Here is a 14,435-nt window from a genome sequence, read left to right on the forward strand (position 1 = left end):
TTTAACATCAATCTCTGTTCAGTAGATTCAGCCAATTGTGCCTCACCAACAAGCTGTGCTGATACACCTTCAACTTGTTGCTTATCTTCTTCCACTCTCTTAAGCGATGGAGATGGTGGTGAACCTGCTTTCAGGACATACATATAAAATTCCTTAGCCTTGGCAATCGTATTAAGCCTGTATCGTGTCCCTGCATGACTCACCACTATTCCAATAGGGATCTCCCATCTGAATTGTATTTGTTGATTTTTAAGTTCATCAGACAAGAAACCAAACTCCTTCCTTTTTCTCAGCATCTTAGGAGGTATTTCTTTCAAAATCATAATATCTTGTCCCGCAATTTGAAATTTCTGGTGATAAAAGGCCTGGATGATCTCATTTCGAAGTGACCTCTTAGAAAAATAAATCACCACATCCCTGGGTAAGTTCTTCTGTCTCGCTATCCAGGAGTTAACCCTGAAAATTTTTTCCACCTCTCTTGATAACTCTTTAGGGTCCCATCCCAAGATGGGAGCAGTAACCTTGATCACCTCTTCCAGTAAGTCCTCACGTGGGTTTTGTCTCAACCCCCTTATTCTCAGAGCAAATTCCATCTCTTTAAACTGAGAAACCATCAACTCTTCCTCAGTTTTATCAATTTTATTTTCTACTGTAGTAATTCTATTTTCAAGTTTGTCAGTCTTTTCCACAACCTCATCCACGCGATCATCTAGACGTTCAACATGTGCAGCCAGCCCTTGAAATGCAAACAAAATGTCTTCTCTCATCTCTCTATTTTTAAGTTCAAGAAGATCAGCTACCTCTTCCTTTATTTGTAAAGTAATTTCTTTCAAAGCATCCTGCAGGTCTTTAAGTGTAAGTGCTGGTGGTGGAGGAGAAGGTGGAGGGGATCTGGGTTTTACATTAGACTGAGTGACAGGAGAGGAAATTGAAGTTTTAGAAACAGAAGGAACTGCCTGCCTTCTTGAAGCCATTTTCACTTGCTACAAATCACTTTCTCTTATCACTTTCGCTTTCCCTCTGTACTCCGGAGGAAAAAGAAAGGGGTAAAAATAGAATCCAAAAAAAGAAAAGGAAATAATCTTAATAATAAAAAAGGGAGAAAGAAATTCCAATATATTAGTTAAATTGTAACAAAGTCCTTGTACTTATTCTTTTAGAAAAAAAAACATTTCAGCGCCATTTTCTTTTCCTTCTTCAAAGTCTGATTTATAAATGGAGAAGATTAATGCAGCTCGGGTTAAAGTTCTAAATACTTGCAGCTTAACTCCTCCTGGTCAGCTCTGTCTGCTTTAAAGGTACACATAAGTCAATATAATCCGCAGATGTGGTTGCCACGTCTAGCTTCTCTCCTACATGGAGAGAAGATGTCCTGGGCTTGGAGAAGCCTCGGACTCCGTGGGAGCTCTCACCCTCCGATCCCCAGATAATTCTGGGATATTGGGGAGCTCTACCACTAACCGAGGGGACTCACCTCCCCTTCTTCTCCCGAAGGGAAAGTCTACGAGCTGCGGAACAGCTGATTTTTACAGTCTCTGTGGCTCCAACAAAGCCTCAGGGCGAGCGGCTAGGAAAAAGCCACCATTTGGCACGGCGGAGCCACCGGAAGTGGCAAGGTTACAGTATAGTGAAAGAAGGAAGTGAAGCAGTGAAGTGGAAAAGTAGGACAGAGGCTTTCGAGGCTGGTGGTAAATTGGGGAAGGAATAAAGGGGGTGTGTTTGGATCAGAGACTATTGTGATTTTGAGGATGAGGCAAGAGATTGGAATTTGGAAGGCAAGGCCGGAGTCCAGACATTGAGGGAGAGGCTGTGGTGGAATGGATAAGAACACCAAAGCTGGGAATTTGGGAAAAAATGAAAAGAATGTGAGGATGGAGTGGGAAAGGCAGATGGATGGAGGAACGTGGAAGAAAGTTATTGAAGGTTATAAGAAGTAGTAGTGTAGGAAGCATAAGATGTAGGATTCATTTAATTAAGTGGAGGAGTGGAAGTGTAATTGTGTAGTGAAGAGCACAGTAATGAAGGTGTAGACAAGATTAAAGGCATTCAAATGTGGTTACTGGGAGTGAATTCATCTTTTTTATTTATTTATTAAATTTTTATGCTGCCCATTGTCCCTATAAGGTGACTCTGGGCAGCTTGCAAGTTATAAAAGAGGTAGAAAAATAATTAAAATATTAAAACATTAAAACTACACAAAACTACACATGGGTATGAGGTCTTCTTACCCTGTCCACCACCTCCAGCAGTGAATGCCCCCCTTGGCCCCCAAGCCAACTGGCAAAGCCATGTTTTAATACCCTTCTGGCAGACCAAAAGAGTGGGAGCAGTTCTCACCTCTGATGGTAGAGTCTTCCACAGGGTTGGGGCCACAGTGAAAAAGGCTCTTCTCCTTGAACACACCTGCAGGAATTCTTTAGTAGACAGGATCCATAGCAGGCCTCTTCTGCTAGCACAAGTGGGGTGGGCTTGTCCCATTGGGGAGAGACAGCTCCTCAGATACCATGGACCCATGCCATGTAGGGCTTTAAAGGTAACAACCAACACCTTGAATTGGATCCAGAAGCAAACTGGTAACCAATGTAGCTCACACAGTAGTGGTTTAATATGTGCAGCTCTAGGGGCTGCCAGGACTGTGTGCACCACTAGATTCTGCACCAGCTGCAGCTTCTGAATACTCTTCAAGGGTAGCTCCATGTAGATCGTGTTGACTAGGGCATGAGTGACCATGCGCAGGGACTCACGATCCAGGTAAGGGTGCAACTGGTGCACAACATGAAGTTGCACAAAGACGCTCCTACCCATGACTACCACCTGCTCTTTAAGCAGAAGCTGTGACTCCAGGAGGACCCCCAAGTTACACACCAGATCTGTCTGGGGTACTGCATCCCCATAGAGAGTTAACAATGATGAACAACCAGATCCTGAGGTCCCTTGCACCCACAACCACTCTATCTTGCTTGGGTTCATCTGAAACCTGTTGTCCCCCAACCAGATCCCTACAGCCTCCAGGCACACAGAGAGGGCAGCCACAGGATTGCTTAGATCAGCAGGGATGGAGATGTAAAGCTGTGTATCATCAGCATACTGATGATATTTCATCCCATGGTGTTGGATGATCTCATCCAGCAGTTTCATGTAGATGTTAAAAAGGAATGGAGAAACTACAGACCCCTGTGGTACCCCACAAAAGAGTGGCCATGAGCTGGACCTCTCACTCCCTATTAACACTAACTGGAATCAGCCTTGGAGAAAGGAGCTGAACCAGCACAATACTGTGCTACCCAGTCCCAAACCCCATAGCTGCCCCAAAAGGAAACCATGGTCTATGGTATCAAAAGCTGCTGAGAGGTCAAGGACAGCAAGAATGGATGCATTACTCCTATCTCACTCTTGCCAGAGATCATCCACAAGCACAACCAATGCTGTTTCTGTCTCATAACCTGGCCTGAAACCGGACTGAAAGGGGTCCAGGAAATCGGTTTCTTCCAGGACCCTCTGAAGCTGCAAGACAACATTTTCCACCACCTTCCCTAGAAAGGGGAGGTGGGAAACTGGACAAAAATTGTCCAGAGAGCTTGGGTCCAATGATGGTTTCTTGAAGAGGGGGTGCACCACAGCCTCCTTAAATGGTGCCAGAAACACCCCTTCCTGTAGTGATGCATTAATCACTGTTTGGACCCACCTGCAGGTCACTGTCCTGGAGGTTCCTGTCTACTTCCTCAGGTCCAACAGAATCAAACCGTTCCCAAATAATCTGGCAAGTCTGTTCCTCAGGCATCTCCAATGGACCTGCTCCACACTTTGATTCAAACTGGAGCATAGTGGGCTGGTGGACAGGGTGAGCAGCAGTCAGAGCCAAGCCATTTGGCCAGAATGATAGTGATGGATGGGTATGGGAACTGAGGAGCTTAAAGGAGGCACCCTGTGGCCAGAAAGACTCCTAATGAGAATCTTGTTGGCTGCATATGGCACAATGCAGCCTCAGGATAGCTGCCTGGACTATTGCCTTGGACCAGATCTGAGTCATTCACTGGGTTTATTGGAGATGTGCACCCTTAGTGAGTTTCAGCCCCACTAGATAGACCAGATCAGGAAATCTATTCCACAGGAAGGCTAAAACTACTTTTATTGAGATTGGCTGTAATAACACACTTGTATGTTTTTATTATATGATCTTCCATGACTACAGAGCATCTCAAGGCTTCCAGATCAACAACTACTGTCATTTCTTTACAAAAGATCTGCATACCAATATTTGAGGCCAGGTCTATTTATACACCATAATTCCTCTTGAACCCTGAATTAACCTGCACAATCACTAAACCAGTTGAAAGGGTCAATGAAGTAGAGACAAGTCACTAAATCATCGGCCACTTTGCTCCTTTCCTGCTCTTTCCACATATACCCCCCCTCCAATATGGAGGAATCCATGGCATGTGCATATATCAAATTTTAGAGATGCTCTGGCAGTGTATAAAAATAGAAACAATATACAATGTTATTCAGATTATGTAAACTTGTGCACATTGCTATCCATTCAACATTTCCACTGTTTATTAAAATAGTCATATTCTGTCTTTCATGGCAAAGCCTTTTTAGTGGACATTTCGCTTCTAAAAGGTAATAGTTTAGAGCAATTATGAAATACTGTACGTGAAGACCACTGGACTCCTGTGACAGGATATTTGAAATTCTATACTCATGATTACAAGCAATATTACAAGCCATTATAATCTGCCATGTGTGTTTTACTCTTCATCTTGCCATTTCAATTGTTTCTGCTTCACAAAATGTAAACTTCTAACTGAAAAATAAAATTCATCAATACTGCAACGTTAAATGGCAATAGCACTTAGACTTATATACTGCTCCTTAGTGCTTTACAGCTTTATAGCAGTCTCTGACCGGTTTACAAAATCATTACAAAATCAGCATATTGCCCCCAACAATCTGGGTCTGCATTTTACCAACTTCAGAAGATAGAAGGCTAAGTCAACCTCAAGCTCATCGGGATCAAACTCCAGACTGTGGGCAGAGTTAGCCTGCAATACTGCATTCTAACCACTGTGCCACCAGGCTTAAAAATGGACTAATTAATAATTGTTCCAAAATATTTCATCAATAAGAAAATACAATATGTAATATGTAAAGTTATGGGAAGAACCAGAATACATAATACAGATTTCCCTTGTTTTATGCTAGGGATACATTCTCTGAAAATCTTGCATGAAGTGAATTCAAATAAAGGAAGAAACTGATCCAGAGGACAAAAAGGAAGGTTTGGGGGTATAGCATCAAATTTTATAATCCAAACACTTTGACAAATATGCTCATACATTTAGAGCCTTGCTCTTAAACATTACATTATTCAAACAAGTTTTCTTCCTTGTTTCATGACCTACTGTATGTAAAGTGAAAGCATTTTCTTCATCTTTTCTATAGCTGGATTTCTAATGTTAACATAGTAGACAAAGGTAGAATGTATCACAGCACTACAAATTTTATTAGCATTCTTTGTGATGTTGCACAGGTTAAATATTTTCCCAAGTTAAGAGCTCATCTGTAGGGCTCAGTGTATTGAGCCCTAGATGAGCTCTCAATATTATGTCCACCTTTGTTTTTACTGTTAAGAGGTCTTCTTCCTTTTGGATAAGGACATTGGACAAGATGTTGATGGTCATTTTGGACCCATAGTAACAGTGGTAACTACTGTAGGTAGAGAAGTAAGTAGAAAATAGATAAAACAACCACACAACAATGTGGTAAATGTGTGAGTGCAGACAGAAGGGTTTTGGTAGGGACTGTTCAAGCAGTTTTGGTGGCAAGAAGACTTGGCATATTTCCAGACCTTTAGTACAAAATGATTATGCTGGGATAAATCAAGCAATAGTGACTTTTTTTGTTTGCCTAAAGCAAATTCTTGGATGAAAATGGTTAATCAAATAATAGTGATTTCATAGAAAGCAAGATAAACTTTTACAGTATAGTGAATTGGCTCAGTGGATTTACATTGACTGAAGCTTGGCAGCTGAAAAAGTTGGCATATCACTGACTGAAAACACCTGTGCATAAAATATAAAATATTGTAAGAAAAAACCTTTTTGTAAGAAGTAAAATTCAAATGTAAACAAAATGAAATTTATCTAAAGCAATTAATAGTATTGAACAGAATGATCACAGAATTCATTACTCACTTGATCTCTTCCTGATTTATGTGATGTCATATGGTGTTCAAGTTGTGTTTTATATGCAAATGTGTAACTGCATAAGGAGCAACCAAAGTTATCTTCATTTTTTTCATGGCGATATTTTATGTGTTCTTTCAGAGAGGAAAAGCGTTTATACCCTCTATCACAGTAAGGGCATGTCAGTAGCTGCGAAAATGCATCTGGTGTGCCTGAGTGAGAATAAGAAAGTATTATTTTGTTGGTCATTATTAAAGCATTGTATTTTGAAATTGGCTTTTTCTTTTCATTAGTACACCTCCAGTCAGTTTATAAGATGGTAAGCATATCTATTCATGTTACACAGATATACTAAAGCCCCCTGCCATTTATTTCAGTTTAAAAGCCTAAACCAATCTTTTGCAAATAAAATAGCAAAATCAGTGACAGCTAATGCCTGATAGAATATAAGTGAATAACTGCCTGATTAGCCTCTTTGGTCACCAGTCTCAATTTCTTCTCTAACAGCTGAACAGATTGATTTGAACTACTTTCCATGCTGTTCCGAAGAAAACTATAAGATTATCTGCTTGTCACCAGTGGTCAAAATTGACTTAACATGAAATCCCCCAAGATGGCTGCTGAACAGTAGGAATTTTTCCCTTTCCTGCCAACAAGCTGCTGATTCTGCTGCCAGAGCTGACTCTCTGGCAGTGCTGCTCCCTGGATTTCAATGGGAGCACTCACAAATGACCCAAAGCAACTTTTGGACAGCTGTGGACCCATTTGGGGAGTCTTGAATATTCCAGTTCCCTCTGGAAGTGGTAGGAAAGTCACTGAGTGTATCCATCTTCCTGTCAGCATTTTGTTTTCTTAAGCATGCATGGGCTTTTAACTTTCACTTTTTGAATGTATTGTTTTACTTTGTTTTTTGTTCTTAAAAGTTGAATGCTGATTTATTTCAACCCCTTTCTGGACTCTGGTTTGTTTTTTTCCCTTTTTCTTTCCCTTTGAGTTATGCTGCTTTCAATAACCATTGTTCTTTCCATATGGAAGCACAGCTGTGTTTCTGGATGGTGAAGTGCTTTCATTTGATTTAAATTAATAGCAGACTCTTACCACAGGATTTTTGTACTTTTTGAATTTGCAAAATATTTGGAGTTTATCTCTTTTAAATTTTTCTTCTAACCTTGGATTGAAATATCCAGAAAATATTTTGTTACCTTTTGCTTCAGTGTTTTGTTCCCTGATCAAGTTACACAAAGTAACAATGTATATGTCATTTTCAATAAAGTTTTACAAAAGAAACTTGATAAGACAGTTGCAGACCAAAGAGATATCCCCAGAGGTGGAGAACTGACTGAGTTGATCCCATGTATTTCTCTGAAATTCAAGTCTGCATATCCTTGCAATACTAGGAGCCTGACGGAATGGGGAAGTGATTCCTACAAAGACTGAGGGAGATTCAAGAATGGATTTATTACATCTACAGTAACTGGAAACCACTTCTATTTGGACTTTGTTATGTAGACTAAATTTATTATATTTAATTATACAACAATTGATAAGAGATGGCATTAAGAAAAAATGTGGATATTTGATCCAGGATGAATTACTTTTAACTTTTGGGGTGATTTGGGATAGACAGGATGCTATGGCAAACTTTCTATGAGTGGATTACAATAATAGCTTGTTAACAGTTTTGAAATCTTGTCTTTTCTTCTTCTTCCTGTTAACTATCTTGTCATTAATATAATATATAGAAGACAGGTCATTAATTTGCGAGGGCTAATTACTTCGCTGCCCTCATCGCGTCCGCAGATAATCGCCCGGCCGCCCTGTTTAGGGTGACTCGCTCCCTTCTTAATCAGGAGGTAAGGGAGGATCCCTTACAGGGACGGGCCGAGGAGTTTAGTCATCATCTGACGGACAAAATCACTCAGATCCGGGCTGGCTTGGACTCTGACTGGGCGGAGTCTGACGTGGTGGAATCGGACGGTCTTGAGCATGTTATCTGGACTGAGTTCGATCCTGTTTCCCCTGATGATGTGGACAGGATCATGGGGAGGCTGAGCTCCACCACCTGTTTGTTGGATCCGTGCCCCTCCTGGCTGGTTTATGCAGCTCGGGAGGGGACACGAGGCTGGTTCCAGGCAGTAATAACTGCTTCTTTGAAGGAGGGTGTCTTCCCCGCCGCCTTGAAGGAGGCGGTGGTGAGACCCCTTCTCAAGAAGCCTGTCTTGGACCCGGCTGTTTTAAATAACTATCGTCCAGTCTCCAACCTTCGCTTTTTGGCGAAGGTTGTTGAGAGTGTGGTGGCGCATCAGCTTCCTCTGTTCCTGGAGGAAACTGATTATCTCGACCCGTACCAATCAGGTTTCAGGCCCGGATACAGCACGGAGACGGCATTGGTCGCGCTGGTGAATGATCTCTGGCGGGCTCGGGACAGGGGTTGCTCCTCTGTCCTAGTCCTATTAGATCTCTCAGCGGCTTTCGATACCATCGACCATGGTATCCTTCTGCGGCGTCTCAGGGGGTTGGGAGTGGGAGGCACCGTTTTACGGTGGTTCTCCTCCTATCTCCTGGGCCGCTCGCAATCGGTGTTGACTGGAGGGCAGAGATCCACCCCGAGGCCTCTCGCTTGTGGAGTCCCTCAGGGGTCAGTTCTCTCTCCCCTCCTGTTCAACATCTACATGAAGCCGCTGGGTGAGATCATTCATGGTTTCGGGGTGGGGTATCATCAGTACGCTGATGATACCCAACTGTTTTTCTCCACCCTGAACCAACCCAGCGATGCCCTCGCCGTGATGTCCCGTTGCCTGGAGGCGGTTCAGGTCTGGATGGGGAGAAACAGGCTTCGTCTCAATCCTGCCAAGACTGAGTGGCTGTGCGTATCGGCATCTTGGGCTAACCAGATTATTCCACCTTTAACGATGGGGGGTGAGGTGTTACCCCCCGTTGATAGGGCTCGCAATTTGGGCATCCTCCTGGATTCACGGCTCAATTTTGAAGATCATATAGGAGCCATGACCAGGGGGGCTTTTGCCCAGGTTCGCCTGGTGCGCCAGTTGCGACCCTATCTGGACCGAGATGCCCTACGCACAGTCACTCATGCGCTCGTGATCTCCCGTCTAGACTACTGCAATGCTCTCTACATGGGGCTGCCCTTGAGGACCACTCGGAGGCTTCAACTGGTGCAGAATGCGGCCGCACGAGTTGTGATGGGGGTTTCCCGATACTCCCATGTAACACCTCTACTCCGCGAGCTGCATTGGCTTCCGGTTGCCCTCTGGGTGAGATTCAAGGTGGTGGTGATGACCTATAAAGCCCTGAATGGCTTGGGTCCGGGATATCTGAGGGAACACCTGCTGCCGGCATCAAGCTCCCTTCGTCCAGTGCGCTCCCACAGGAAGGGTCTTCTCAGGGTGCCACCGATAAAAGATTGTCGGTGGATAACAACCAGGGGAAGGGCCTTCTCTGTGGGTGCGCCTGCCCTCTGGAACCAGCTGCCCGTGGAGCTTAGGACTGCCCCCGAACTCCGCACATTTCGCCGGGACCTGAAAACCTGGCTCTTTGAGCTTTCCGGCCCAGGCTGAGAATTTTTAACGGGGGTTTTTAATTCTAGGGATGATTTAATCTTTTTTAATTTGTTTTTAACTTTTGTATTGGTTGTTTTAAATGCCCTGTAAACCGCCCTGAGTCCTTCGGGAAAGGGCGGTATATAAATTTAATAAAATAAAAATAAAAAAAAAATAGATTTACTACCCCCCAAAATAGATTTTTGGGGGGCCTGTTTCGCAAGGGTTGGGAACCAACATTTTAATAATGTATTAATCAGTATTCAATTAGGGGATAATATGTATATATATATGTGTTGGATTTTCTTTTTCTTTTTGATGCACTTTTTAAATGTCTTGATTGTTTTGTATTTTTTGTTGTCCTTTTTTGGATTCTTTTGGAGTTTTGTATTTTTATTTTGAATAAAATAAACATTATAGGAAAAATATTGACTTAACATGCTACTTTTTGATATATACTTGGGGCAAAGCTCAAGGCTACCACTGTACCTGGATCATGATGCTCTGTACACAGTAACTCTTGTCCTGGCCATCTCCCAGTTGGGTTACTGCAACACACTCTACATGGGCCTACCTTTGAAGAGTGTTTGGAAGGTATTACTGGTACAGAATGCAACAACATGGACAATTCTGGAGGCACCTTGGGTGATACATGTGACACTGCTGTTATGTGAGCTGCACTGGCTGCCAGTTTGATTCCAGGTCCAATTCAAGGTGTTGGTCATCACCTTTAAAGCTCTTTATGGCAGGAGTCCAGGGTATCCGAGAAGCCTCCTTATCCTGATGGGACTAACCCAGCCCACTCGTTCCAGCATAAAAGGCCTATTTTAGATCCTGTTGGCCAAGGAATTTCACCTGGTAAGATCCAGGAGAAGAGTCTTTTCTGCTGCGGCACCCACCCTCTGGGATATTCTCCCATCAGAGGTGAGATCTGCCCCCACACTCCTGGCCTTCTGCAAGAGCCTAAAAACCTGGCTCTGTTACTTGGCCTGGGGCCCCAATAGGGGCCTGCTACATTGGGAGCACCTGACAGGGTAGAGAAGATTCTCATCTCCCCAGGCTGCCCATCATCTTGGTTCTTAACTTTTTATCTTTTTATTCTAATGCAGGGGTGTCAAACTGCCAGCCCGCAGGCCGGACACGTCACCAGAAAACCGCACCCACCCCATTGCTGGCAATGGGGAAAAAGCTCTGATACGTTGCGCAACGTCATGTGGCATTGCGAGTTTGACATGTCTGTTCTAATGTAATTTTTTTAGCACTTTTAAACTTCATATATATACAGATTTTCTTTATATGCAGTTGACATTGTCAATTTATAATTTCTCTCCCATATTTTTTGCTATTCTTCTAACTCTATAGTATAACCAAAATTCTCCGCCCATCTTGTCATTGTCCCTTTAATTTGTTTACTTTCTATCTCTAAAGTTAACAAAAAATTATACAAGTTTTTAATTAATTTCTCATCAGACGTTAGTAATATCTTATCAAACATGTTTTGTTCTTTATAAAATCCATACATTTTCATATCTTTTTCATATCTATTTTGTATTTGTAAACGTACCCACCATGACATGTTGATACCCTGATGTTCCAGTTCTTGCTTCGATTTTAATGTCCCATCAATATTTAAAATATCTTTATATGTCCACTTTTTTCAAAATCTAACAAGTTTACATGTGAAAAAGCTTCAATTGTTGATAACCACCCTGGAATTTTTACATATATTTTCATTTTGATTTTTTCCCATACAGTTATCAAAGCATTTCTAATACAGTGGTTTTGAAAATATCTATGAATTTTGTTTTTCCCATACCATAAAAATGCGTGCCATCCCGAGTGTAAGTCATGTCCCTCCAAGCATAACAACCTTTTATTCCTAAGCATTATCCATTCTTTCGCCCATGTCAATACTGATGCTTGATAATACAAAGTCCACTTAGGTAAACCAAAACCCCCATTTTCTTTAGTATCTTGCAAAGTTTTCTTTTTTATTCTAGCTTTTTTTCCCTGCCAAATAAATTTCAAAACTAAAGAGTCCAACTCTTTAAAAAAAAGTCCCCCAAGTTTTATCGGGATTGTCTGAAACAAAAATAGAATCTTAGGCAATATATTCATTTTAATTGTAGCTATCCTTCCTAGTAAGGACAATTTTAAATTCTTCCATTTTTCCAGGTCTAACTTTATTTGTTTCAATAGTCTTATATAGTTGTCTTCTTTTAATGTTGAACATTTAGCTGATAAATATATACCCAAATATTTTACCTTTTTCACTATCTGTACCTCTATCACCTCTGATATTCGATTTTTTTGCTTATCCGTAACATTTTTCACTATTATTTTAGTTTTTTCCTTATTAATTTTTAATCCCGCTACTTCACCATATTGTTCCAATTTCTTCCACAATTTTGGAATCTTCTTCAAAGGATCTTCCAAAATGAATACCAAATCATCAGCAAATGCTTGTAATTTATATGTTTCACCTTTTAACTCCAAACCTCTAATTTCTGTATCTTGTCTTATATTTCAATTTAAAACCTCCAAAGTAAAAATGAATAGCAGAGGGGACAGAGGAGGACATCCTTGCCTTGTGCCTTTCCTTATTTCAAAACTTTCAGTACAATCTCCATTCACAATTACTTTGGCAGTTTTTTACTATATATTGTTTTTACCATATTTATGAAGTTCTGTCCGAAATCCATTGCTTGTAATTGATAAATTAAAAACTGCCATGAAAGATTATCAAATGCCTTTTGAGCATCTAAAAATACTAATGCCATTTGTTTCCCTGGATGTAATTCGTAGTATGCTGATCTCACCCAGTGGCTTCATATAGATGTTGAACAGGAGAGGCGAGAGGACCGACCCCTGAGGAACTCCACAGACGAGAGGCCTCGAGGCCGACCTCTGCTCTCCTGTCAGCACCGACTGCGAACGTCCCAGGAGGTAGGAGGAGAACCACTGCAGAACAGTGCCTCCCACTCCCAACCCCGAGACGCCGCAGTAAGATACCATGTGTTGTGACTCAGGGCCAGCCTGTGGGTCCGGCAGCCGGCTCAGATGTCTCGGATGACTCAGATGAGGGGGAGGAGGTGTGTGTGGAAGACGAACCGGCTGATGATGGTTTGGAGGCTTCGCAGAGCCCCCAGCCGGGGCCCTCTTCTCAGCTGCGTGAGCCCGATAGTGCGGAGGATGATGACCCACAGCTGGCCCTGTTCAAGGACGCCCGGCGCAGGAGGCAGTCGAGCAGGACCAAACAGAGAAAGGCTGTGGGACTCCTCGGGAGGAGGCACAGGGAGGCCACGCCCTGATCTCTAAATAAAAGGAGTGTTTGGGGAAGGGCTGGTTGCTGAAAGCAACCCTTCCGTTTGAGGATTCAAGTTCCAGTGTTTTTGTTTCTTGTTCTGTTATTTGAGTAATAAATCTTGGTAGACGCTTTCCAGCCTCAGACGCTCTCCAGTCTCTACTGTTTGAACAGGGGTTTGCCTTATTGCAAGGCCGGTAGCAGGCTGGTTCAGAACACCATGGTCGATGGTATCGAAAGCTGCTGAGAGGTCTAATAGGACTAGGACAGAGGAACAACCCCTGTCCCGAGCCCGCCAGAGATCATTCACCAGCGTGACCAATGCCGTCTCCGTGCTGTACCCGGGCCTAAAGCCCGATTGGTACGGGTCCAGATAATCAGCTTCGTCCAGGAACAGAGGGAGCTGATGCGCCACCACGCTCTCAACAACCTTCACAAGAAAGCGAAGGTTGGAGACCGGACGATAGTTGTTCAAAATAGCCGGGTCCAGGGCAGGCTTCTTGAGGAGGGGCCTCACCACCACCTCCTTCAAGGCAGTGGGAAAGCTACCCTCACTCAAAGAAGCAGTTATCACTGCCTGGAGCCAGCCTCGTGTCCCCCTCCTGAGCCGCATAAACCAGCCAGGAGGGGCACGGGTCCAATAAACACGTGGTGGAGCTCAGCCTCCCCATGATCCTGTCCACATCTTCCGGAGTCACAGGGTCAAACTCTTCCCAGATAACATCACCAAGACCGCCCGTGTCACCTCCGTCAGACTCTGCCCAGTTGGAGTCCAGGTCGGTCCGGATCTGAGCGATTTTGTCCGACAGATGTTGGCTAAACTCCTCGGCATGACCCTGCAAGGGCTCCTCCCTCACCTCCTGATTGAGGAGGGAGCGGGTCACCCTAAACAGGGCAGCCGGGCGATTATCTGCAGACGCGATGAGGGTAGCAAAGTAGTTAGACCTTGCCGTCCTCATCGCCACAAGATAAGACCTCATAGAGGACCTTAGTCGCAATCGGTCAGATTCAGACTGGCTGGATCTCCAACAGCTCTCTAGGCCCCGTCTCCGACGCTTCATCTCCCGGAGCTCCGCAGAGAACCATGGAGCCCACTGGGATCTGCGCCGGGTCAGGGGCCGCATGGGTACAATGCGGTCGAGTGCCTCCGTGGCTGCCTTTTCCCAGGCTTCCACCAAGGCATCGGCCGAGCTGTGAGCGAAGGCGGCAGGCGGGGACCCGAGCGCCACCTGAAACCGCTCAGGGTCCATTAAGCGCCTGGGGCGGAACCATCTTGTTGGTTCCGTAACCCCGCGATGGGGAGTGGCGAAACGGAAGACCAGCCGCAGGAGATGATGATCGGTCCATGACAGGGGCATAATAATTGGAGAACCCCCACCCAGATCA

General features: G+C 43.7%; 1 protein-coding gene across 1 annotated transcript in view; it reads right to left on the bottom strand.

Moving 5' to 3' along the window:
- The window catches only part of LOC308676264 (zinc finger E-box-binding homeobox 1-like), a gene marked incomplete at both ends in the record, with an annotated part of 401,367 nt that overhangs the window by 61,793 nt on the left and 325,139 nt on the right, over positions 1-14,435 (bottom strand). The window contains one exon of the mRNA XM_081342078.1: positions 6,198-6,400. Coding sequence (XP_081198204.1) covers positions 6,198-6,400 — 203 coding nt within the window. The remainder of the gene's footprint in view (positions 1-6,197; positions 6,401-14,435) is intronic.

Source organism: Vipera berus (assembly GCF_964194415.1).
Source record: "Vipera berus genome assembly, chromosome: W".
In the NCBI taxonomy this organism is placed as follows: Eukaryota; Metazoa; Chordata; class Lepidosauria; order Squamata; family Viperidae; genus Vipera; species Vipera berus.